Consider the following 27,994-nt stretch of genomic DNA (forward strand, 5'->3'; position numbering starts at 1 on the left):
CAGCCAGGGCTGTTTTGATTATATGTTGGTAGCTTATTGAGCAGTGCCTGGTGTTTGAAAATTGTTAGTGGCACATAGTGGGAGCCTAATAAGATAACATCAAGCGAATTTTAAATTGGATTAAGACAGTGTTAAAAGGGGGAGGAGGGTCAGTAATGTATCCTCCAGACTGAGAAGGCACTTTAGTACTGAAAAACAAAACACCGTTTACACAGAGTTTTGTTCAGTGTCGCTTACTGACGGACAATCAGAGGGGCGAATGGACCAACCATCCAGGGCACTACACGGTAATTCTCCACCCCTACTCTTGGCCTATTCTCTGCAGCTATCCAGACCTTAATCCCCAGATTTTATGGAGTGAAGGGCAGGGCGTGTGTGGTCACAGGATAGTTATCTAAGATGGCACCACCTGCGCCCCAGATGGAGGACCAAAGATGGAGTCAGTGTGGTCCAGGTGGAGTTCCTCAGTGCCCTGGAGCATGTCGCTCCAGCGCTCAGTCCCCATCCATGTGCCTGTTCCCACCTGGCCCTCTCCTGTATCCAGCCTTCACTTACACTCGTTCATTCATTAGATTTGCATTTATGAGGAACACGCACTGACCTCGATGAAAATCTGATCCACTGTGAAGAAGGTGAATCAGAGCAAGGGTGGCATTATCAGATCTCCACCCGGGAGAAAAATACCACAGGGCATTCAGAAGTTGTCTAACTTCATCCTTTCCCTTCTGCCCTGCATCTCTTTGTGAGAGAGCAAATTAATAAGTCAGGAGTTAGGACCCAGAGCTATGTTTTCAACTTACACAATCTGACAGCTGAGTGGAAATCAATGAAGTGTAGTTGAAGAAACATCACACTGATGTGAGGTGGTTTGAGACTCTCTTATCCCACTTCAGGTGTCTACTCTCCCCTTGGGTTCCGCTTCGGATTTTGAACCACTGCATTTTCTTTTCAAAACCTCCCTTTCTGATGGAAATACTGTACTGTTTAAAAGGAAGGGGTTATCTTTCCTACACTGACAGCATGAGACTGGCAGACTTTCTCCTCGTGTTCATCGTCCTTGGTGTCACTCCTTCAGGTAAGCTCAAGTTAAAGTAAATTAAAACTTCATCATTGTAGAATGATTTAAGCAAGGGAGGCGGAAATATGGTGTTGATAATGTTAGAATTATAAAATGTATAGGTATCTTTAAGGATAACCTTTAGGATGTGGCTGTAATGAGTAATTCTAGGAAATCTGCATGTTGCTAAAGAAATCATACCTATGGATTCCATCAGATTTATGCCGTTGTCTTCCTTTTGAATCATGAACTTGGTGGGAAGATATAAAAGGAGGAAAAATGTTACTGAATGCACTGAATGCTTCTCAGAATCATTAAAATATTTGGCACAGAAATTTACTCTGTCAACATTTTTATATCATGTCTACAATAATCATTATATCTGTGTGTAGATACTTAATTGTATCCAATATATTCTATAGACTTATATACAAACTTTAATGAATTTGTGTGTAGGTATATTTAATGTGTTTGTATATCACAATTAAACAAAAATAGACATTACATGTCTATGAACATGTGTGAGTTTTCTGTGACTGTTATCCACCTGAAATTTGGAGAATTCTTAATAAAGAAAGAGGGCAAAAAAAGGAGAGAGGGAGAGAGAGATGGACAGACAGCCAAAAGAGAAATGGAAAGAGGGAGAAAATAACTGCAAAGTTTAGGGGGAAATGGTCATTTGCACCTGCCAGCTCTCTGGGTTTGGGAAACACTTCACTTTTTATGTAACTTAAGAACACAAAGCCCTTCCCATCACAGTGGAAACCATTTAGAGCCAGGGGCCAGCTGGCTGTCCCATTAGCAGTTTGCATTTATTTCTCACTAGGAATTTTGCCATGTTTGACTATTGCTCCTTTCAGATGGGGAACCAGGAGCACCGAGTGAGATTCGCCCAAGTCCTGACATAAATCCTAGATTTAATAAATTCTAGATTTCAAATCTAGGCACACACACCTGAACAGTATCATATCTTTAAAAACGTAGCCTTTCTTCATACTGAGGACTCAAAATGAGTCCTTTCTAAGTACCGAGGGCATCGGACCCACTTTCAAATATCACTAAATTTGATCTCTGGAGTCTGAAATGAAATTTGTCAATCATAAAAATGATAATCAACTTCTGTGTGTTTTAGCATACAATTAATATCCACAAGTCTAATGTTTTTCTGCCTTTATTTACTGTTCCATTTACTATGAAATAATTGATTCTTACCATCTTTTGCCCAGGGAAATCATCTTATTCGCAGGGGTGGTTGCATAAACCCTCTCCATTCACCTGTGTACCCCCTTCCTTGCATAGTAACGGTTACATAAGAAAATTGAGAATGGAAGGGAGCCTGGTACTCATTCTCTATCAAGTAGGGCAAGGGTTTGGGAATGTATACTGTGCTGGGTACATCTGTCACAGATCTATAATAAATCAATAACCTGTAGTCACTCTTGCATTTGTGGACATTTCTAGATCCCTTGGAGTCTATTTCTGTTTGCAGATCTGTACCACCTTTCCTTAAGTTCTTTAACTTTGCTACTCCTTGCAAAGGAAATAGTTTCTTTTTGTTACCCAGAACTACCTTTTCCAAATTACAAGGGGCAACCCCTCATTTTTAGATTTCTGGCTTTGGTGGAAAGGATGATTGTGTCTGGCCATGTGACATTTCTTGTGTTGCAAATTCATGCTTTGTGTGTTTGGGTCTGCTCCCAGAAAAAGGGACTGTATCTTACTCATCTTCCCATCACTCTTACCGCACGATGACATGTATTTACTCATTCAATAAATATTTACTGAGGATCTACTGTATCCTAGGAACGATTCCAACATGGGGGATGCAAGAGGGAGAAAACAAAGTCATTCGAATAAACTCTCACGCTAGCAAGGATCCATCCAATATTTATTATTTATTTCACCCCGAGGGCTAGTTCTGTGTGTTGACAGCAGAGGTAACACATTCGTGGTATGATTTTTTTTTTGACGAGGTGGTGATAATGGAAGGACAAAACCAAAATATAACAAAAGGTATCTAAACAAAAAAATGTGTCTCTCCCAACCATGTTTGCTGAGGTTTAGAAGTCTTCAATTACTTCTTTACTCTCTTAGCTAAGGATAAACAATGATGTTGTCTTCAATAAAACCATAAATAAGCATGTGAGCTGTCATCAGTTAAGTCTTATCAGTTATTTATACCTCAGCGTGCATGAACTTGTCAAAATTCTGCAGAAAGTGGGTTTTGATAATTGAGTGAGGAGAGAGCAGAATGTCTGAGAGCCTGAAGAAAGGAAAGGAAACATGGTCAAGAAGAATAAAGAGGCCAGAAGTTCAAGTTGTAGGTTCCAAAGAAAAAATTCTTTGTCTGAAGCTGGTATGGGTACCTCATCCAATCTCTCATGACCCCACTTATAGGGGTTGAGAGAGTCTTAACTCCTCCTGAGTCCTGTCTAATCCCTTCATAGTGTTAGTTACGTTACCTGATGTCTCCTCTGTTACAGTAAATGGCAGCCAGGAGTAAAGTTCTCCAATCAATGGTACATCTTAAACATTACCTCTTTTTTGTGTCTTCAGAATAGCAAATATTGGGCATAATAGATCACATTTTATGGCTGTTCATGGACATGAAATCCTGGAAGCATAGGGTGTGTGAGTTGGTAAGGGCTTACCAATCATCCACATTCTATTTTTACTGGGAGAGGTTAAATGCCTTGCTTAATTAAGATCGCCTGGTTTGGAAACAAGACCAGAACTCATGTCTAAATCTGAGTCCAGTGGTTCTCAATGTTAAATAAATATTTGTTGGATTCTCGTTTTAACAATAACGAGTTTGGCAAGAGACTCAGCATCCAGAGCCAAGAGTAGAGTGCCCTCCTACAGCACTTTCCCAGCCTGAGTTCCACATGGAGGAAATTACTAGAATCAGGCAGAGAGCTCTCCGTCTGTCTGATCGCTTGCATGTGCTCTCCCTCTGGTTCTCCCTCTTCTTGTCCTCCACCTGCGGAGTTGCTTATGTAGTCCCAAGAGAAATATTTTGACAAAGAAAAAGATAAGACAAAGATTAAGTAGAGAGAGGGAGAGAAGAAAGGGGGGGAATTGGGATTTAGGGGAGCAATGGTGACAAGCTTTAACAGCCAGCACACATCCTCTGGAGATGTGCATTAGACTATGTGTGTGTTGGGGGAGGACGGGGGTTGCAAAGCACGACTTAATGCAAGGAGATATGAGGAGACCATGGTCAAGTCTGAAGCAGGATTGCTCCTACTATAAAGGATTGGGTGTCCACCTCCAAGGAGAGTGACCACAGTGCCCAACCAAGAGATGCCCAGGGCCAAGCTCAACTGCAGCAGAGGGAGACTGAGTAGGATTATGGGACACCATCACCAGTGTTGAGCATCTTCCTATCACCAAACATTATCTGTGACCTGGTTTTAGAATATCATTCTTCCTGGCGATAGATTGCTTTCAACAACAGTGAAGTATTTTTGGTAAATACAATGCTAACAACAACACAGCGACAAAAAAAGCAAAAACAATAAATATGTGTCCATAGACATGAATTGTTGAAAGTTTTTATGTGGCCATAAAGTAAGGAGACCACAGCATAGGGAACAGTCTTTTTGCCTCCTCAATCCTCCATGGATGAGCTGATGGAAAGATCGACAACCTGGGAGTCAGAAAACCACACCCACCACGTATTAGCTGGGTTGACCCTGGGTAAGTCACTCCCTCTCTCTGCACCCCAGGATCTACATCTGTAAAAGGAGGGGCTTAGATCATCTCAGAAGTCCTTTCCAGCTCCACTGCCCTCACTTCTTCATCATTTCACTTGTCCTTCCTCTTTTATGCTGAAATTATTTATGAATACAAATGCTCTCTCATCCCTCCCCATCCAGAAGCTGACTTTGGGAAATGTAAGCACCCACTCAGGGAGTCACTCATCTTCTGACATCAGCTTCCCAACTTGTCCATGTATTGCTGAGATATATCTTAGAATGTCAGTCTTGTCAAATTTGTTTAAAATACAAGTCCATTTGCAAAAATTTGGTTTACACACATTTCAGGAATCCATTTATTCCTTAAAACAGAGACCACTTGTCCTGGAAATCCTGACAACATCTGTGATTCTACACCCTCTGGAGCAGTGAGCCAAGCTCACTCCGCCTCCTTCCCTGTGCATGGAAAGTGCTGTTAGAGCTTCTTTGCATTTGGTTCATTTACCAAACATCATCGAGTATTTACTGAGGCCCTAGCCTCAAAGAATCAACAGTGGGAGCACTTTCCCTTTCTTATCATGTTCTATTTTACAGGAAGGACAAACCAGAGACATTTCTAGGGCATCTCTGCATCTGTTCCAATAACATCAATGACTTCAGCTTTTATTTGGGGAAACTGAGACAGGTTGAAGATGTTGAGCAGAAAGCATTGAACCTCTGGCCTTTTTTTTTTTTTTTTGGTCAGATCTGTTTTGGTCAATACAGATTTGTGCTGTCTTAGCTCGGGCTGCCATAACAACACACCACAGACTGTGTGGCTTACCAGAAATTTATTTTCCCACAATTGTGCAACCTAGAAGTCCATGATCAAGGTGTCAGCAAGTTCGGTTTCTGGTGAGAACTCTCTTCCTGGCTTGGAAACCGCTGCCTTCCGGCAGTGTCTTCACCTGGCTTTTCCTCATGCCTGCATGGAGAGAGAGCTCTTTCGTGTCTCCTCCACTTCTTCTAAGGACACCAGGCCGATTGGATTAGGGCCCCACACTGATGACTTCATTTAGCCTAAATTATGTCCTTATAGGTTCTATCACCAAAGATAGTCACACTGGGGGGGGGGGGAGGGGGAGGGCTTCAACACAGGGATTTGAAGGGACACAAGTATTCAGTCCATAACAGCCTGTGCAGATTTACCTTTTTTGTTCCTCGATTCAGACAGCAGCTCACCTTCTGACATTGGCCGAAGTGGGTAAACATACAAAGGTCCCTGAAAGAACAGATCTGCTTATTTCCCTTTGGAGCCCAGCAAAGAGCAGGGATCCAGCCATTCTCACGGAGGGTGTAGCTTTGAAGGCGGCAAGTGCTGGGGATTGTCAAGGTCATCATTTTAGAAGATCCCTCCCAGTGGGCAACTCCACCTTCCTGCAAACTGACAGTCAAATTGTCCTGCCAGGAAAGGAAACTCAAAAGTACAGTTTCTGTTCTCAGGATCCCCCTCTCAAGTCCAGAATTATAATGGCAGGGCTGTCCAAGCTAAGAAGTCTGTGTGTGTGTGTGTGTGTGCGCGCGTGTGTGTGTGTGTGCATGTGTTAGTTCAGACATTATGCAGTTGTTCTCAGCCCTCCTGGAGCATCTCCATCCATTGTGAGATGGTGTCATAAGTAATTAGTTCTCACTGGCCTGAACTGGAACACGGGCTGTCGGGGAAGGGCAGAACTCTGGTGCTAGGACTGCACTCAGATGTGTGTAACAATGGCTCTAACAAAAGAGGGTTGCTTTTCTCACACACCAAAAAATTTGGAGGCAGGCAGGCCTGGGCTGGTTGGGGGTCCTATAGTGCTCTCAGGGACCCAGGCTCCGTCTGTCTTTCTTATGTGTGGAGCTTTCATCAGGCTGTGTGAGGTACCTGTGGGGCCCAATCCCTAGATACCGTGTTCCAGCTCCAGGCCGGAAGGATAGAGAGCAAAGGGCGAAAGATGAAAGGTGAAAGGTGCAGGTCGGGCCGAGTCTGTCCTCTTCAACAATATTTCCTACAAACGTCACCCACTGGCTTCTGCTTGTATCTGAAGGCACCGATGGATAGGTCACATGGCCATCCCTAGCTGTGAGGGAGCCTGAGAAGGGAACATTTTAAGCTGGCACCATGCGATCCTGAATAAATTTAGCATCTGCTACCGAAAAAGAAAGGGCAAATGGGCTGTTGAGCAGGGAACCAGCAGGCGTTGCCATGGTGCCCGTGAAACAATATTCTCCTTATGGGAGGGCTGCTCACACAGGGGAAGGCCGAGGGGGGACCGCTGTGGCCTCCCTGCCTCTCTTCTCCTGAGCAACTCAGCTCTGGCCCAAACTCTCCAAACACCACTCAGCAAACAAAACCCAAGTAGCTCACTGCCTTGCTACACAGGTGTTGGCTCAGGGGCCACGATGTGCCAGACCCCACAGAGCTGGGAGGCGGTGGCCAGGAAGGTTTCTGGGAGTGCCGTTTTCCCAGGGGGCAGACAGACAATAAACAAAGACACATATAATATGTGCAAGGGCTCCGATGCAGGATAAAGTACCATCAAGGGGATAAAGTGTGAGGAGGGATGTTTAGACCGCTAACACACACACATATGTCCCTTGCCACAATGTGTTGTGAATTTGTCATTGTCCATCAAAGTGCTGACCTCACGGTGGGAAAATCCCGCGGGAGCGCGAAGCTCTGGGTGAAGCGTAGAGTCTGCTTTCAGCCGTGTGTTGTGGGCATGGAGCATGGTTCGAGCACCCTTGTACACTCAAAGCTGCCTTTGCCGCACTAGGCCGTGTAGACTACATGAAGGTTCAGGCTGTAGGATGCTAAACCAGCCATTACGCCTTTCCCATTAATTCGGGTTTCCCTCATGATTCTTCCAGCCGCTGCAGGATTCAGCTCAATAGCTGAAAGTGAAGATGCCCTCCTCAGACACTTATTCCAAGGTTATCAGAAATGGGTTCGCCCTGTATTAAATTCTAATGACACCATAAAAGTATATTTCGGATTGAAAATATCTCAGCTCGTAGATGTGGTGAGTAATCCTTGGCACAAAGCTGAAAAGAACATGCATTTCTTAACCTGTTTGTGAGCCTAAGGTTTTATTTTGTTTTCTTTCCGCATGTCTGCCATTTCCATTTTAAAAATAGCTTACTGTGAGAGAAAATCTGCCCCAAGAGGCCAGTGAAATGGCCCGAGGAAGGAATGAGAAGTGTCACAGAGTAAATTTTCATTGCAGCACTATTTGTGTGGGACCTTTGGCTGGGGGGCGGATGTGGTGGCTAGGACAGGCATCGCCCCTGGCAGGTTTGCTGAGCACCAGGACGAGCACCCAGGGAGAAGCAAGGGCTGGAAGAGAAGGCAGAACTGAGCCGAGGGCTCGTCAGTGTCCCCCTGGCTGATTCGGTGTCACCCTGACTGCGGATTGGGTGAGGGCTGCCAGGGGTGCTGGCAGGGAGAGAAGGCAGATGGTGCTGGCACCCCAGTGCTTGGCAACCCCATCACCCTCCTGAATTCCCCCAGGACCCCGAAAGTCCCCCGGCCCCACCCATACCTTAGCATTCTCTGCTAATGTTCCTGTTTGGCTCCCACTTCTGCCATGATTGCGATCCCAGGAAATCAGTGAACTTTAACAAGCCCATTCTGCAAAGTCATCCTGCTGTGCTCCACAAAGTTCCAGAACAATCCCCCCATATTGCCCCAATCCCCTGCCCCACCACTGGCACACTCACCCACCCCAGCTAACTCGATGCCCAAGGAATCCTTCTAGAAAATCATGCAAAACCAATCTCTGATTTAGCTAATGTTCATCCTACATTGCCACCTTACCATGCTTTCTGGGCTATGCAATTTTAGATAAATACCACCACAATTAACTGCTACTTGCTTTAATTATTATTTTTTATTTTAAGCAAAATATGTGTAATATTTTAGGATCCCATGCCATTTAACTGTGCTTAAATTGAGAATCCTTTACACTTTGAATGCCTCAAATGTATGTGTCAGAGAGGTCTTTCTGACAAAAGAAAAAAATTGTAAAAGACAACTTCACTTAATTTGAATTTACATCTTCCTAATTGTCACTTTCTTAGGATGAAAAGAATCAGCTGATGACAACAAATGTGTGGCTCAAACAGGTAACTGTCAATCCAAGCATTAGATCTGCTAACCTAATTATTTCCATTGCTTTTCTGTTTAGAAAGACACCCATTTGAAAAACAATTGTTTTACAGAGCATATTGGGTTCCTGGGGGAGATATTTGGGAATGGTTGGGAAGGGTTTATTATTTACTTTTCTTTTGCGGGAGGTGGAGAGCAGCTTCTGGAAGCTCAGAGGCATGCCTGGAGGGGACTCTCTGACACCCAGGCCTGGGTGCTGCTCCTTGGCTACTTGGAGAAAGGGGGGAAAGCTCCAGAGTGCCACTTTCCCCCCACTAGGGTACCACAACTGGGGCAGACAATCATCAATCCTAAATTCTCCCTCATCCCCACTGGTCCTCCGTGGCAGGAATCCGCCCCTAGTGTTTCCCGTTCCTCCCTAGAAAGAGAACACAGGGAGGACAGAAGGCCTCTCATCATCAGTTTCAGAACAAAGTGAAGCCCAAAACAAATAAGGAATATATGTTTTCCTGGTATAACTAAAAAGGCATTTTGAATGGGTTCAGCTCTCGGCTTAGATGATTGCTTTTAGCTCGACTGGAGCCTGTTTCCTAAAACCAAGACGTCCGTTCAGAGGAGCTTGTCCTAGAATGTTCAGGAAATAACTATCTTTCAAAGCCCAATTTTGCATGTGTGATGGAAGGAGAAAATATTGACACTTCTTTGATAGGAGATGAGATTTTGGTCCCCTTGTTTGTTTTTCCTTGTTGTTGTTATCGTCAGCAATTACTTGTTTTCTCCTGAATGTCCAGATATTGCCTAATCTCCCATAGACTTAAAATCTTCCCGATGAGGAATCTTTAATATCTCACTGAATTTTAACATACATACATAATATTTTTGTTTGTTTATATTGAAATAAGTTAATTACTATTCAGGTTCAGGAGACATTGTTCAGTACTGCTAAGGGTTTATAGGAACAGTGGACTGAGATCATAGGGAGATTCCCTGGGCTTCCTTTCTGTCATATTTGTCCCACCCAAAAACTTTGGTCAGAGTTACAGAATTATTATCATTTTTACTACCCTCTATTCCTCCGATTCCTTAATTGGTAGGTATGTTAGCAAGTTATGGAATAGATCTGTGTATTATTTTACTTGCAAATAAAGATGTCCAGGAGAAAATAATAAGCTGGTAATGTAGATAGAAAAATACAATTCAAATAAACATATTTTTCTGTATACCCATCTCCTTCCTCAGTGATGTATCCCACTTTTCCAACTTAGAGACAGTGGAATTCAGAAGTATTTTGAGTTAATGAAAATCAGTAAGAAGTGCTGTATTTGAGCTTGCAGGGGAGAGAATAAAAACTTTTCTCTTAAAGTGCAAATGGGTTTAGGAAGTTAACAAAAATAAAACAAAAAACCTCTCACTGCTTCACACACACTGCTCCTTGAGATTAAGCTTTTATTAATCTCTCACATAAAACAGTGGTCCAGAGACTCCTGGCCTTTACTATTTGGTACTTTTCACTTTGCCTGAGATTTTGAAAACATGAGGTCATTTCAGTAGAAGTGATCAAGAAGCCACAGCTCCTCAGACCTTAACTACAACTGGGGAAGTGACTTCCAGCAAAGTTGTGCCACCAGAATCACTGTGGCCTGGTGAATGCCTCCAGGTCAAGCCAGAGTCAAAACCTAAACATCTCCAGAACCCAAAACAGAGCAAGAGAAATCCATAGGGATGGGGCAAGCTGATGCTTGGAAAAGCCAGACTGATGCCTTAGGTTCCCATTTTTTAGAAGTAATGAGGATAATAATAGACTTTTTTTTCATTAAAGTCTGGTCGGCACACAACGTTACATTAGTTTTCAGGTGTGCAACATGGTGATCTAACAAGTCCGTACCTTATGCTGTGCTCACCACAAGTGTCCCTCCCATCGGTCGCCATACATGCTATTCCAATACCATTGACTACATTCCCTATGCTGTGACTTCTTCATTCCAGAACTGGAAGTCTGTACCTCCTACCTCTCTTCACCCATTTTGCCCACCCCCCTCCAACATCCCCTCAGGCAACCATCACTTTGTTCTCTTTATCTGGATCTGTTCCTGCCTCTCCGTTTGTTCATTTGTTTTGTTTTTTAGATTCCACATATAAGTGAAATCATATGTTATTTGTCTTTCTCTGTCTGATTTGTCTCACTTAGTGTAATACCCTCTAGGTCCATCCATGTTGTCGCAAATGCCAAGATCTCATTCTTTTTTATGGCTGAGTAATATTCCATTGTATATATATACCACATCTTCTTTATCCATTCATTTATCAATGGATATTTGGGTTCCTTCCTTATCTTGGCCCTTGTAAATAATGCTGCAATAAGCATAGGGGTACATGTATCTTTTTAAATTAGAGTTTTCATTTTCTTTAGGGAAATACCCAGCAGTGGTATTACCGATCATATGGTAGCTCTATTTTTAATATTTCAAGGAACCTCCATGCCGTTTTCCACATTGGCTGCATCAGCTTGCATTCCCAGCCACAGTGCACAAGGGTTCCTTTTTCTCCACATCCTCGCCAGCGCTTGTTATTTCTTGTCTTTTTTATATTAGCCAGAGAATAACAGACTTTCATTTGGAAAGGGTTGTCATCTCTCTTCTCTCATTTACATTTCTCAACATTCTGAATTCTCACAGCAGGTATCACACTGCCCCAGGTTACAGAGACAGATGGGCCCAGGAATTCATCTGGCTAGAATCTGGGTCTCCCCAGTTAGGGCCTTCTCTGCCATATCCAGTCTCTGCACTAACCATCAAGCCCTGCTTCTAAAGCACTGGAAGAGCCAAAGTAGGAGAAACCTCTGTACATTTCATAGAACCACAGAGAATGCTATCAAAGCTATTCTGCCCACACAGATTGGATTTGGAGTGCAAATATCATGATAAATATTAGTCAATACATGCTATGTTATGGCACAAACAAGGAGGTGTATGTGCTGCTGAAGCAAGCACAGGACACAAAGAATGTGGAAGCAAAAAAAGAAAGATGATTCTGTTAGCATGGTGGCAGTCAGGGAAGGCTGCATGGAATAGGAGGCATTTGAGCTCCATCATATGATGTATATGTATCTTTTTATTTCTTTCTAAGATTTTATTTTTAAGTAATCTTTACACCCAACACAGGGCTCAAACCCATAACCCCGAGATCAAGATGATCCATGTTCCACTGACTGAGCCAGTCAGGTGCCCCTAGCTTTTTAAAACTACAAAGCTAAAAGAAAGGCGAAGGGCAAAAGAAAAGAGATGATAAAGGCTAAAAGAAAAGAGATGCTAAAAACAAGATAAAATTGATGTTAAAAACCATGGGTGTTTTATACACATCTCAGTTTTAGAGTAGCTAATAATAACATCTAAGAGTTATTGAGCACGTACTAGGGGTTGAGGGGCTCTGCGTGGGTGTGTCATAGGAATGAACTCAGTTCATTCTCACAGCCACCTTATGAGGTAGGTTCTATTAGGATCCCCACTTTGCAGATGAGAAAACTGAGCGTTGGAGAATTGTCCAAGGTTGGGCACTGTTAACTGAAGTTGGACTCACATGAAGAAATCCTTCCGTTGCCTTGGACAAGGGAGCGGATGGAAGATGTCCAGTGCTCCGCTCAGTGCTGTCCCTGTGGAGACTAGTTCCTTCCTAGTCCTTTTCTTCTAAGGTTTTGGTGCCTCAGCCTCTGGGACATCTGATGGTCTAGAAAAGCATTTAGGAGAGAATGAAGTAAGGATTCACTCCATCTTCCATTCATTCCACAGGGTTTATGGAGAGCCTGCTAAGTATCAGCCACTCTGCTAGATCCCGGGTATATGAAGAGTAAAATACAGCCCTGCCTTCAAGGAGAGGATAGAGTGTCACTTGTGTAGAAAATAATGACTGTCATATGATAAACACCATAAGGAAAATCTGCATGAGTACCGTGTCACTATAAAATGACAATGCGACAGGGAGAAAATCAGGGAACGCTTCCAAGGAAGGGGATATTTAAGTTAGGTCTTACAGGATCAATAGAAGTTCTGCAAGTCAAAAAGGTAGAGAAGTTGTGAAGCCCTGTATACTCTTCCCAATCGCATAACTTCCCAAAGTTCTCATGCCAGAACAAACCTACGGGAAACTCTCCCCAGCCACCCCTGTATGCCTCAGTCAGAATAAAGATGGAAACGATAAACCCCTGTTCTTTTCTGGACACTGGAAAATGCTCCCTGACTCATATCACAGAGAGAATAAAACTCTTCGTACTTAAAACAAAAACATGTTCCATGTAGTTTCCACAACTGAGATGCTTGGTATTTAATTCCAATTCTTCTGTCTTATCCTCTATTTCCATAGTTCCCCTCTGGTATATTTAGACGTTCTTCCTCCATCCTCTTAACCAAAGACCTTTATCAAGCACAAATTTAGTGACATCCTGAGAAAGTCCTCTGTGTGGAGCTATTTTTATTTTATTGATTTTATTTTGGAAACTCATTTGTCTTCCTCCTTCCTACTTCCAGAAAGTAATCAAAACCCTATAAATCATAAATAGATTATTAACACTGACTCACTAAAACTACATGAGAAAGTACTTAATGGCTCGCCACTCAGATTCTGCTCCATCATATTCAACTGCATCGCAAGCACCTTAAAGGCAAATGGGAAATGAAACCACCTTTTCTTCAGTGATAAAGGGTTGAACCCTTGGCCTAGACGCGATCGTGTGAGTAATCACCAAGACAACAGATGTCAAAATTACTCACTCAACAAGCATTTACCGAGCACCTACTATGCACCGGGCACTGCGTAAGATGCTGGACCTTCGGGTGTAAACACATAAGACAGTAAGATTCTGAGTGATCCGGCTTCACTGTAGCTGAGAGCACTTTGCTGTCCTACCCCCTTCAATTTCCCAAGGAAAATAAAACTGCCTGAATGTCTGCCAAGGCCAACATCTCAAAGTAGCCTTGTTTCTCCAACAGCTGATTCCCGTTTTAGACCAACAAAAAGTTCAGCAAACATATGCAGGCCTCAGAGGCTAGATCCCTGGTGCTGGTCTCAGAGGGGAAATCAGAAACAAACCTGCCATGGAAGGCTCAGCCTTGCTGTAAAGATCTGGGGGATCTTCCTGAAGTCTAATTACCTTCCACAACCTGCAAAATGGCACCTGCAAGTCTGTGAATGTATCTCCGACCTTTACTCAACATCTTAGTTTCCTTTCTTCTCCCAGCCACACTCGGACCTTAGCACAGGAGGCCAGGTTGGTGGATGCTGAGTGAGAATTGAGCAGGAATTAGGAGTTAGGAATCAGAACTCCTGCTACGTAAACTTGGGCAAGTCATTTTGCCTCTCGGACTCTCAGTCTCTTCATCTATAAAATAGAGGCGATGCCTAGCTCACAGTGTTAACAGGTGAAATGCGATCACGTGTGTGAATGCAACTGGTACCTTATCTGGCGAGTAGTGGGGACTCAATCAATGTCATTTCCTGCCGCCACCTTTGGAGGCTTTTTCATCCTTATGACAAATCCCATTTCTTGGCCCTGACAACTCATGGTTATAATGGGAATATGAGACATATCATATGTCATGTTGTTGCCTTTAAGATTAAAATGTATGAACATTAACTTGTTTTAAGAATTTCACACTTGAGGGCACCCGGGTGGCTCAGTCGTTAAGCGTCTGCCTTCAGCTCAGGTCATGATCCCAGGGTCCTGGGATTGAGCCCCACATCGGCCTCCCTGCTCAGTGGGAAGCCTGCTTCTCCCTCTCCCACTCCCCCTGCTTGTGTTCCTCCTCTCACTGTGTCTCTCTCTGTCAAATAAATAAATAAAATCTTTAAAAAAAAAAAAAAAAGAATTTCACACTTGAGGGCGCCTGGGTGGCTCAGTCACTTAAGCGTCTGCCCTCAGCTCAGGTCATGATCCTGGGTTCTGGGCTCGAGCCCTGCGTCGGGCTCCCTGCTCAGCAGGGGAGCCTGCTTCTCCCCCCCCCTGCTCGTGTACTCTCTCTCTCTCTCTCTCCCTCTCAAATAAATAAATAAAATCTTAAAAAAAAAATAAAGAATTTTACACTTGATTTTAAGATAACTGAAGATCCCGGGGATGCCCCAGAGGCTACAAATCAAGGCACTACTTGTTCCTTACTATCTTTTGGTCTTAGAATTAAACTAAGAATAATTAGGAGAATTTTTTTTGTAGTAAAAAAGTCTTTGATTTAGGTTTAAAAGAAATGTTCTGGATAATAGCTAGACATTTAAGAGTGGTATTTCAGATAACGTATGTAAGAAAAGACAATTTTAAGGGAATATATATGATATGGATTTGAAATTGTACTTTTCAGAATTAAGAAACCTATTTTTCCATTTTTTTTTCTTAGTCACAGATTAACTTTGCTCTTTGGCCCTGACATATCGTATGCTCTCCCATTTCCTGCAATGACACAGCTCTCCACCCTGGAACTGCTTCAAGGTAGAGCTGAGGTTTGTAAAGGGCTTTGAGAATCTTGGCTGGAACATGCTATATGAACACAGGATATTATTTCTAATCTCTTACTTGAAAAAGGGAGAAACAGGAGATTAGTCTCCAGATGCCCCTAGGGTTTCAGGGAGAACAGGAAGTAACCAGAAGGTCTCAGAGCTCCTTAGCAAGCTAGAGGATGGGGGCTCTGAATCCTCACCCTGACACTCTGACCTAGCACGCGTTGTCGTCCTGGGGCATGGGGTTCTGTCCACACCGTGATGGACACATATGTTGATAGAAATTCAGGGAACCCCTCTGGACGGACATGTCAGGGAGAACATCTCTGATTCTCCAGGTCTGGTTACAGAAGGACACCTCACAAAGGAGTACAACCGATAGAGGACCATACGGGTGGGGAACTCAGGGTTTCTGACTCTAATTCAGTGCTCTTGTTCTTCTGGGTACTCCAAAGTAAACAGTATTCACCAAAAGTCCCACCTACCCCCTTTCTCTTTACTGGTCAGGAATGAAACCTAGGCGACACCTGGGTGACTCAGTCGGTTAAGCATCTGTCTTGGGCTCAGGTCATGGTCCTGGGTCCCGGGAGCCTGCTTCTCCCTCTGCCTGCCATTCCCCCTGCTTGTGCTCTCTCTCTCTCTGTCAAATAAATAAATAAAATCTTAAAACAACAGCAACAAAAGGAATGAAACTTCAATCACTTTAGATCTCTTTATGTCCTCCTTAAGGATTCAATGCACCCCTCCTTCATCGTTCACTCATTTCTGCCCCAGCACCTTCCCGAGCCCCCTTCTTCTCCCTGCCCCACACCACCACTCACCACTCCTCCCTACCCTTCAGGTCTCCGCTTTTGAAGGTTGTCTCCTCAGAACTACCTTCCCTGTCCACCTTGCTGTTCCCTGCCATTTTACCCAAACTTCACCCCTTTCAGAGCAATGACCATAAAGGCGTGCTCATTTGTTTCTCGTTGTCTGAGGCAGCCCCAGGCCAGGAGTACAAGGCAGCAGCGGTGTGCTCCATGTGAGCACAAGCCTTGCGTACTTGTGGAATGCATTATTTCCCCCAAACTGTGAGCCCAATAAACCACCACCACTCTGTTCTCTCTGGCTGCAGATGTCCATCCTGCAGTTGGAGGCCTGGTGAGCAAGGCAAACCTTTCTGACGCCAAAGTCCCGCACCCTAGGGCTTGCCCTGGTTCCCTTAGAACAGTTTGTAAAACCAGGTATGTGTTGGCTGGGATTTGCAAGAAGGCAGGGGTCCCAGCATCACAGCTGTCCACCGTCTCTGCAGGGTGGAACCGGGCACAGGAAAAGATGGCTATGCCTGGAGCAGAGAGGAAACTGGATCCAGGAAGCAGGCAATTTTGTTCGCAGCAATCTTTACCTTCCAGATGGAGGAAGTGTGAGATTGGACTCTGTGGCTGAGCTCACCAACGTTGTCCACTCAAGACAGAGCCAGCTCATAACAGCGCAGTTCCAGCCAACCTGCCCGAGTCTGTGTCTGCCCCAGGGCTCACTGCCTGCCTGCCGGCCGGAGAACTGCTCAAATTCTCCCAGGATCAGCTGAGAACCTTTTAGTTGCACATGACAGAGAACCCAACCCAGACTGGCTTCAGCAAAAATAGAATGTATTGGCTTACACAGCCTGGAAAGTCCAGGGACAAGGCCAGCATTAAATGCAGCTTGATCCAGGGGCTCAAGCAATATTCCCAGGGACAGTGTTCCCTCTGTGTGTCTCTGGGCTCCTCGTCCTCTGGGTGATCCCATTCTCATCTTAGCCCGCCTCTGGTGGCAGCAAGGTGGTTGTATCAGCTTCAGCCTCAAAGTGCTTCCTGTGTTCAAGTTCAGCAGGAGAGAGAATGGCCAGCCTCTTTTCCAGTGGTTCCAGAAGATTCATGCTATCTCGCTGTTTCCCATTTGTTTACCTGCTATCTCTGAAGATCACAGTGGGCAGGTATGAGGTGCAGCCCCACTTCTGGGGCAGAAGGAAGAGCCAGATCCACCCACAGCTGGTGGGTGACAGTGCAGTAAGGGGGTTCCCCAAGAGGAAACTGGGGTGCTCTTACCAGAAGAAAGGCAGGTGAACTTGAGGCTACAGGCAGTATGTGTCCACTTTATTTCTGAATTCATTTTTCTCCTCTTTCTATAAAGAGCTCTTGACATGCCATGTCCTTCTCCAACGAAGCCTTGCCTAAGTGGAAGTCAGCCGAAGGCTCCTGTTATTAACAGTTCATCTTCATCCCATAATTTCTCTCCCCTTCTTTGTCCATGAACTTGGACACAGTGTAACATGCTTATTGTGTAATTCCTCCACTTTTGGACAGATATTTCACCATTAAGACCAAACAGATTTTCTATTGTTATTGTCTTCATTTTCTTTTTTTAACAGAGGAAAAGATGGAATAAGCTACTTTTTTAGCCTGAGTACAGTCAGTAAGCCTTATAGCGATCAGCGCTGGAAATATCGTTGAGAGCGGAGCCATAGAAAGCCTGATCAAACAGTTGACGTTATGAAGAATTTCAAGCTACAAGTTCTTCCACTGTAAGGTAGCATGGGAAGAGGGGAAAGAGTGCAAGGTGTGGCTTTCAATGTACCATCGCACACCTCCAGGGGGCACCCTTCACATCCTAGTCAATGTGGAAGGCACCTCCTGGAGTTGTGATGCCAGGCATACACAGTCATATGCAGCAGACTTGATCCTGTTTTCTCTGCTGACCAGCTGTGTGGCCTGGGACAAGTCACTTGAACCCTCTGAGCCACAGGTGCCTCATCTAGTATAACACTAATAATAGGTCATTTGTAGGTTATTGAAGAAATTAGCATTAATAAATATAAAGCACTTAAGCCAATGCCTGGCACATCATCAGCACTCAGTAACTTTTATACTTACTATTTTTATCTTATTATCAGCATAGCTACAAAATAGTAGGTTTTTAATGTATGCTACAGTTGTATAAAATAATCATATAAACATTCCCAAAGAAAAGTATTCCCACTGCTAAGAGAGAAATATATGGGTTGTTTCCTCTCTTGTAATTAACCCAGACTTGTGTTAGATATCTGGTGAATTATTGGAATGTATTTTTTACATCTACACCAATAAATACTGTTTTAAAAATGCTTCAGTAGCAAAAGCACAAAGGTACATGTCACCTATTTCACTGTCCTCATCTTTTCTCAAGGAAACCTCACTGTGTTTTTATTTGAATTCAAACATCAGGAAAATGGTTAGAGCAACACCCTCCTTGCCAGTGCATCCTTATTTTTGAAAGGCAGCAGTCTATGTATTTTTCCGTGTATAAGAAGAAAAAGTATTATATAAAACTGTGATACATCAAGACTATGTGGGGTGGATCCCAAGAATGCAAGGCTGGTTCAACATTTGAAAATCAATCAGTATAGGGGTACCTAGCTGGCTCAGTCTGTAGAGCATGTGACTCTTGATCTCGGGATCTTGAGTTCAAGCCCCATGTTGGGTGTGCAGCCTACTTAAAAAGAAAAAGAAAAAATCAATCAATATAATTCATCTTATTAAGAGATTAAAGAATAATCATGTAATCGTCTCTATAGAAGCTGAAAAGCTTTTTATACAAATCAGGATCCATTCGTGATTAAGAAAAAAAATCTCAGGGAGTCTGGGTGACTCAGTTGTTGAGCGTCCAACTCCTGATTTCGGCTCAGGTCGTGATCTCAGGGTCGTGGGATCCAGACCAGCATAGGGCTCCACACTGGATGGGGAGTCTGCTTGGTATTCTCTCCTTTTCCCTCTCCCTCTGCCCTTGCCCCCGCCCGCCCCGCTCACGTTCTTTCTCTTTTGCTATCTCTCTACATAAATAAATAAACTTAAAAAAAACAATCTCAGCAAACTAGAAATAAGAAGACACTTCTTTTTTTTTTTTTTAAGATCTTATTTATTTATTTGAGGGGGGGACACAAGCAGGGAGAGTGGGAGAGGGAGAAGCAGGCTCCCCGCTGAGCAGGGAGCCCGACATGGGGCTCAATCCTAGGACCCTGGGTTTGTGACCTGAGCCAAAGGCAGATGCTTAACCAACTGAGCCACCCAGGCGCCCCAGGAAGAATCTTCCTTAATCAAATAAAGGGCATTTATGAAAACCAACAGCTAACATAATACTTAATGGTGAATAACCAAATGCTTTCCAACCAACATCAGGAACAATGCGAGGATATCTACTCTCCCACTCCTATTTAATGTTATACTAAAGATCTAGCCAGTGACTTAAAGCAAGAGGAAAAGAAAAAAACAATAAAAGGCACTCGGATTGGAAAAAAAGAAATAGAATTTTTTATTTGTAAATGATGTAATTGTCTATGTAGAAAATCTACCAAAAAAGTTTCTAAAATTAAATGAGCTTAAATAAGTTCACAGGATATACACAAGGTCAATATACAAAAATCAAATTTATTTATATTTTAGCAATGAACAATTGGATTTTTTTCCTTAATTTCAAAGTACCATTTACAATAACATCAAAACAACAGGATCCCTCTCTCACTGTGTCTCTCTCTGTCAAATAAATAAATAAAATCTTTAAAAAAAGGGGGGGGCACCTGGGTGGCTCAGTGGTTAAGCGTCTGCCTTCGGCTTGGTTCATGATCCCAGGGTTCTGGGATCGAGCCCCGCATCGGGCTCCCTGCTCGGTGGGGAGCCTGCTTCTCCCTCTCCCACTCCCCCTGCTTGTGTTCCCTCTCTCGCTGTGTCTCTCTGTGTCAAATAAATAAATAAGATCTTAAAAAAAAAACAAGAAATACTTAGGTATAAATCTAACTAAATATGTACATGGTCTATAAGCTGAAACTACAAAACACTGATTAAAAAACATCAAAGAGGGCGCTTGGGTGGCTCAGTTGGTTAAGCGACTGCCTTTGGCTCGGGTCATGATCCTGGAGTCCCGGGATCGAGTCCCGCATTGGGCTCCCTGCTCGGCGGGGGGTCTGCTTCTCCCTCTGCCCTCTTCCCTCTCGTGCTCTCTGTCTCTCATTCTCTCTCTCTCAAATAAATAGATAAAATCTTAAAAAAAAAAAAAAGAAAAAACATCAAAGACCTAAATACATGGATCGAGAAATGATTTTCCTGGGTCAGAAATCTCAATATTATGATGTCAGTTCTCCCCAAACCAACCTATAGATTTGAGGCAATCACAGTTAAAATTTCAGAAGGATTTTTCTTGTGGATAGCAACAAACTGACTTAAAAATTTATACAGAAAAGCAAAGGAACTAGAATAGCCGAAATGATTTGGAAAAGGAGAATACTGTTGGAGGACTCACATTATGGGATTTCAAAATTTACTAGAAAGTGATGAAGGTTAAGAGAGTGTGGTACTGTGGAAAGGAGGGACACAGATTAATGAAACAGAACAAAGAGCCCATAAATAGACCCACACAGTTTACGGTTAGTTGATTTTTGACAAACATGTATAGGTAATTCAATGGAGAATGTTTAGTCTTTTCAACAAAAGGTGCAGGAATGATCCGACATCCATATGCGACAAAACCCAAAAAACTCAACCCATATTCACACCGTAATTAAAAAATTAACTCAAAATGGATTTTAGATCTAAATGTACAACCCAAAACTATAAAATCTCTAAAAGAAAACATGGGAGAAAATCTTTGTGACCTTGAGTTAGGCAAATATTTCTTAGATATGACATAATTCCTAAAAGATAAAAATGGTAAAATAAACTTCAGCCGAGTGTAGAACTTCCGTCTTGTTAAAGACGTTGTTTAGAGAATTAAGAAACCACAGACTGTGGGAAACTATTTGCAAATCAAGTATTTGACCAAGGGCTTTTATCCAGAATATGTAAAGAAGTCTAAAAACTCAGTAATAAAACAAACAGTTTGATTAAAAAATATGCAAAAGATTTAACGGCCACTTCACCAAATAAGATGTATGGGTGGCAAATAAGCACATGAAGAGATGCTCAACATCATTAGTCATTAGGAAAACGGATATTAGAAACCGTAATGAGATACCAAGTCACAACTCTTATAATTAAAATAAAAAATAAGATAATACCAAGTACTGGAGAAGACGCTAAAGAACTGGAACTCTCATACATTGCTAGTGGGAATGCAAAATGAGACAGACACTTGGGGACACAGTTTGGCAGTTTCATATAAAGTTGAACATACACTTATGATATTATCCAGCCATCCCACTCCTGGTCATTTATCCAAGAGAAGAAAAGAATGCTTTTCACTCAAAAAGCTGCAGAAAATGTTTGTAATGGTTTTATTTGTAATCATTAAAAACTGGAAGAATCCAAATATCCTACCTGGAGAATGGATAAATAAACTGTGGTATATTCATACAAGGGAATACTACTCACTAATAAAAATGAAAAAATCACTAATATAGAAGAATCTAAAATGCATTATGGTAAGTAAAAGAAATCAAGATCAAAAGACTCTCTACCCTGCGATCAATTCTATTTATATGACCAAAGGCAACATTATAGGATCAGAAAGTAGATCCTGGTTGCCAAGGGGTGGGGGATGGGAGGAGTTGATTACAAAGGAGCAGCACAAGGAAAACTTTTTGGGCAACAACATTGTTCTTGTATCTTGACAATGTTAGTGATTATACAACTGTTTGCATATAGAACCATACACAAAGAGTGGATTTTATTGTATGTCAATTTTTAGAAAGTAAATGAAGTGAAAGTGAAACAAACAGAAGGTGCTATTCTGACTTCCTTTTAACATTTCTGAGATTCAGACCTGCTGCTGGTAGTACAAGTCTCCTTAGCAGGAGACAAATTATTCATAGGAAGGAAAATATATTTGCTTTTCAAAATGGGCAGAGGAAGAGGAGGAGAGAAGCCTGTGAGTACCAAGTAAACATGGTAAATACTTTATTAGTTTGGGCTCTTAAACTGTCAATCTTCACATGCATGCTTTTCCATAAATAGCCATGCAATCTTTTATCCTTTAGATTGTAGCTTTTTAATGACCCATTTCCTTTTCAATTTGTTTTTCAAGGATCAAACCTCACAAATATTGTCTAGGATAGACAACATCTCATCTGGGGTATACAGTCTCATACTTTTTCAGGCATCATGCATATTTTAATACTTTACCATCTAGTGAAGTTACTCATCTGCTGACTCCTGATTTTTTAATGACAGGAAGGCTTGCATTGCGCACACCCTTCAAACTTTCTGAAATGTCATTTAATATTATCCTACATCATTACTCAGCTGTCTACATGAGGGACAGTGGGATAGAAGAATTTAATTTTCAGGTCAGATTTCATAAGATTCTGGACCCAAATCTTTTTAAGAAAGTCCACTTCTGCTGTAATTGGATCAACTATATATCATCCTCTTGACCTTCATAATCCAATCAATTAGTGGTCAGGTTTGTTAATCTGGGTCCATTAGCTTCTGTAAAACATGCTAAATGATTTCATTCTATTATGAGGAAAAATACATAAGTATCTGGAAGCTAACAATATTAGGAATATAATTTAAAACTGTAATTGGGTGGTCACAAAATAAATTCAGATTAGAACTTAAAAGGAAATTCTTGGAAAATATTTTTTCATTGGATTAAAGTTATAATGTCAGCAAGACTAGTCAGTGGATACTGGATGTTTCATATTAACATAGTGGGTGGATGTTTGTTCAAGACTCTGGAGTGATATTCAAAATTGTTTGTATCCATTATCACTAAAATATTATTGGACCAACTGTCCTAGAATAAACTGAGTTAGATCTATCATTGCTTTTCTTTTGCTTCTTAAGAGAAAATAGGCTGAAAAAAATAGATCACAAATCAGTGGTGTTTGTTGCTGAGACTCTTCACTGGGAGGCAGATATATGGCAATTTTGGAAATCCCAGGTAGGATGGCTGTGTGGGCCTGGGCAAGATCAGAGGCCAGACTGGCTCAACCTGCATCCTGAGAAGTGTAGCGAGCCACAGGTAAGGTCATAAGATCTAAAACGCATGGATTTCCCTTTTTAAAGAAAACCCTTGATTAGTAAATTAACATAAACTTGAAGATTCCACAGTCTAATACACTGACTTTTCAGAATAAAATTACAGTACACTCATTTGGTGCAGGAATGGACAGACCACAAATTACGCTGGAATCCTGATGAATACGGTGGAATTCGTTCAATTAAAGTTCCATCGGAATCTCTCTGGCTTCCCGACATAGTTCTCTTTGAAAAGTAAGTATCCCAGAAGAAATACCCCCTGGTCAGATTAGGACCAGAGATGGAAAAGCCTGACTTTGGCAAAAGAATTCAGAGAAATGTACAACTTTGAGTAAGAGGAGAACCGCTTCTTTCTGAAATAATGTTTGACTCTGTGGTAGGAAAGTAATAAAGGCAAACAGTAGAGGGAGGGGTGGGCAAAGACCCAAGTCATCAGTGTTCGACTCTTTTACCACAGTGCTGATGGCCGTTTCGAAGTCTCCCTCATGACCAAAGTCATCGTGAGATCCAACGGCACCGTCATTTGGACGCCCCCCGCCAGTTACAAAAGCTCGTGCACCATGGACGTCACGTTTTTCCCATTCGACCGACAGAACTGCTCCATGAAGTTCGGGTCGTGGACTTACGATGGAACCATGGTTGACCTCGTTCTGATCAATGAAAATGTTGACAGGAAGGACTTCTTCGATAACGGAGAATGGGAGATACTCAATGCAAAAGGGATGAAGGGCAACAGGAGAGATGGCGTCTACTCCTATCCGTTCATCACTTACTCGTTCGTCCTGCGCCGCCTGCCCCTCTTCTACACCCTCTTCCTGATCATCCCCTGCCTGGGGTTGTCTTTCCTGACGGTGCTCGTGTTCTATCTCCCTTCCGACGAAGGGGAAAAGCTGTCCCTGTCCACCTCGGTGCTGGTTTCCCTGACGGTGTTTCTCTTAGTCATTGAGGAAATAATCCCCTCTTCCTCCAAAGTCATTCCTCTCATTGGGGAGTACCTGTTGTTCATTATGATTTTCGTGACCCTATCGATTATTGTGACAGTTTTCGTGATTAACGTTCACCACAGGTCCTCTTCCACTTACCACCCCATGGCCCCCTGGGTGAAGAGACTCTTTCTGCAAAAGCTTCCTACATTGCTTTGTATGAAGGACCACGTGGATCGCTACTCTTTCCCAGATAAAGATGAGAGTCAACCAGTAGTGAAAGGTAAAGCTCTAGAAAAAAGGAAACAAAGACAGGTGAGTGATGGAGAAACAGTTCTTGTTGCTTTCTTGGAAAAGGCAGCTGATTCCATCAGATACATTTCAAGGCACGTGAAGAAGCAGCATTTCATCAACCAGGTGAGTGCACTGGTGTTCATCCCAACACGTCCACTGAAGCGTGCAAAACCAACGTTCTCATATCTCTTTACAGCAAAATGCTGTCATTGTTTAAATGTGACACTATTAGCTATCTGCTTTTCATGTGGAAAATGTTAAGCAAGCCCTGAGATAAGAAAGAATTTTAGTATGGATTTTTAGGAAGCAGTTCACAGAAACAGAAGGAGCAAAAGTGAAGCAAGTGCAGATTAAGCACCATTCCTTATAATTAGACTTGATTCTATTTAAAATAATTTAATTCTACATTTCAAGTTGGTCATCTTGGTCTCTGGTAATGTATCTCTCCTTTTTAGTGCAATGATGGTTATTTCTATCTGTAGTATTTGGAAATAAAAAAACAATTAGATTTTGGGATTAATATAAAGATATAGTGTTCCAACAGATATTTTGGTGAGGGAAAAGGGCATAGTTATTTAGCTTACAGATTAAAAAAAAAGTGTAGCGGAAGTGTGGATTTCAGACCCAAGACAGTCGTAGATTGAGATCGTACCTGCTGCTTAAAACAAGTTATAGGCCAATTTACAGCATTCAATTACTTTACTCTAAAATCAGTGAAAATTAGTGCCAAGAGCTTGATCCCATAAACAAAATTATGAAAGAATTTTTTTTTAAAGATTTTATTATTTTTGACAGAGAGAAAGCGTACAAGCAGGGGAAGCAGCAGACAGAGGGAGAGGGAGAAGCAGGCTCCTGGCGGAGCAGGGAGCCCGATGCGGGGCTCGATCCCAGGACCCTGGGATCATGACCTGAGCCGAAGGCAGACGGTTAACCATCTGACCCACCCAGGCGCCCCTATGAAAGAATTTTTAATTAATTAATTAAATTCAATTAGCCAACATAGAGTACATCATTAGTTTCAAATGTAGTGTTCAATAATTCATCAGTTGCATATAACACCCAGTGCTCATCACATCATATGCTGAAAGAATATTTTTTAAAGAAATATCCTTCTATATTTTATCTAGACACTACCTAGTATATTCTCTCTTACTATTTGTTGTGTTTTTCATCCACTGAAAAACATTTTTAAAGCATTAGGGAAAATGCTGCTATAGAACAAACATTTTGGCTCTTCTTAGGGCTGTTTGTTGTTGTTTCTTTACATCCTTTAAAAATTCTAATTCAAAGATTCAGAAAGCCTTTTAAAAAATTATAAAAGTAACACCTTATCAGGGTAAGGAATTTGGAAAATACAAAAAGTATAAACAAGAAAATTAAAATCATTAATAATCCCACTACTTCAGGTTGGCACTTCAAACATTTCAATGTGTCTTCTTTGTGTTCTTCCCCAAAGTTTTACTCCTAAACCTCTGTGTGTGCAGAATGCATTTAGGTTCCTCATCAATACCTGTGTCCCTTCTAGAACTCCTGTTAGGTTCCATCTTTATAAAACCCCCATATAATAGAAACAGGACATTTCTTTTCCTTCGGAAGAGAACTGGCCCCTGTCCTTCACACCTCTCACCTTGTTCCTGCTCTGACCTTGTTCTTACAGTGTATTGCCCACTGTGCTTCAACTTCCCTTCCTCCAAAGAGACCCCGTCTCCCCTCTCCCTTACGGATTGCTGTCCTGGCTTGATCACTTCTCCTCCCCGGCAGTTCCCCAGCATTCCAGAGATGTAGCAGCCAAACCCACATGCAGAGTGGAAGATGAGAAGGCTTGTTATATTAGGCCATGAAAATGCTTAATTTATAAGTTTGTGATTCATTTCTTATGTAGTATCAGGAAGAGATACTAGCTTTTTATGTGTGTAAAAATCAGGGTTTTCCCATTTTGATCAGTATTGTTTACAAATTCATACATGATTCCGTTGTTTCTATTTCACATCTTCAATGTCGAAAGTGTTCACAGGCTAGTACAGTCACGGGGAGAATCGGAGCCTACGCTGCAGGGGATGTGTTCGGTGCATTTTGAAAACTGAAGTGCTGTACATCTGAATATTACTCTTTTTCAATCCCTTGAAATGAATTCAGAACAGTTGCCCTGCAGCTTGAAAGGAAGGCATCTTTTTCTCTTTTGCAGGTGGTACAAGACTGGAAATTCGTAGCCCAAGTTCTGGACCGAATCTTTCTGTGGCTCTTTCTGATAGTGTCAGTTACAGGCTCTGTTCTGATTTTTACTCCTGCTTTGAAGATGTGGCTCCATAGTTCCCACTAGCAATCCAGAGCCATCTAAAATACCATAAAGACAAAATTACGCCTTAGAACTGACCTCCAGCTGGCATGTACATACAGTATCCAAATGCATGAGCTTCTTGTAAGGGCCTGTGTGGGACTCGGGGAAACTGAACGTTGGCAAATGTGGGTTTGCTCACAGTAAATTCATGACTGTCACTGGAGCTCCTCAGGCCCCTACCTTGGCTTCCCCAGATGTTCAGGGAGTCATAGGTTCCAGGCCTGACATCACAGCCAGGACGCACTAGGACTGTTGCTGGCTGCTGGACTGAGGCCCCCAGGAAGCCGCACTGAGGCCCTGCCAAGGATGCACACCAGGAATTCAAGACAGGCAATCTCCGAGTCAAGCTATTTGTGCGCTCAGACCTGGGCCTCCTGCGTCCACTGGTGTCCTTGGTTTGGCCTGAGTTTGCAGACTGGTGCTGTGTGTCATGCCGCTGGACAATGTGCTTGCACAAAGCTCGACAACCATTCAGGGAATTGCCCTGGTTGGACAGATCTGGCACAGCACGCTTGTTTTCACGAAGATCCCAAGATGCCTGGTGCTGAAGTCCCTCCCCTCCCCCCCCACAAATGTGGTATTTGTTGAAAATAGTCTCTCTTGAATGTGGTGACCTCTCAGGCAGGTGGTATTCATGGATTATTCACAACATTATAAAGGTTTTCTGATGCTGAAACTAGAACCTACTGTGAGTTGTGACTTGTTTAAAAGGCCACATCAAAATAACTGACAATAGAAACAATGTTATCTATTACTGGGGGTGCAGTCATTAATACCCATCATCTTTTCCTAGAAAATACAAGTACCCAACATTCTCTGATGATGGCTTTTTATGTCCCCGCATCCAATCGAATCCACTTCAACAGTACTCTCAAGACTTTCCCTTCTGTTTCTTTTCTTTCTTCTTCTTCTGTCCACAACCACATTATAAACAAGTAATTGTTTTACTCATTTCTTGGTTCACCACCTTTTTTCTCCTGTTTTCCTTTCTCTGATTCATTTCATTATCTCAGAGGAATACGTCTCCAAGCAATTCTTATAGAAAGTTTTGAGTGGACAGTATATGTTAATTAAAACATTAAAATAAATTAAAAAATAAAAATAAAAAAATAAGCAA

At 42.4% G+C, this 27,994-nt stretch overlaps 1 protein-coding gene across 1 annotated transcript; it reads left to right on the plus strand.

The window, feature by feature from the left end:
* Positions 1-896: 896 nt before the first annotated feature.
* On the plus strand, positions 897-27,986 carry CHRNB3 (cholinergic receptor nicotinic beta 3 subunit). Its single transcript, XM_006735344.2, has 6 exons — positions 897-1,075; positions 7,642-7,793; positions 8,851-8,895; positions 23,447-23,556; positions 23,780-24,662; positions 26,725-27,986. The coding sequence occupies exons 1-6, from the start codon at positions 967-969 to the stop codon at positions 26,857-26,859; spliced, it is 1,434 nt and encodes a 477-aa protein (XP_006735407.1). The 5' UTR covers positions 897-966; the 3' UTR covers positions 26,860-27,986.
* Positions 27,987-27,994: the final 8 nt, after the last annotated feature.

This window comes from Leptonychotes weddellii, chromosome 2 (assembly GCF_054177405.1).
Source record: "Leptonychotes weddellii isolate Sample4059 chromosome 2, ASM5417740v2, whole genome shotgun sequence".
Taxonomy (NCBI): Eukaryota; Metazoa; Chordata; class Mammalia; order Carnivora; family Phocidae; genus Leptonychotes; species Leptonychotes weddellii.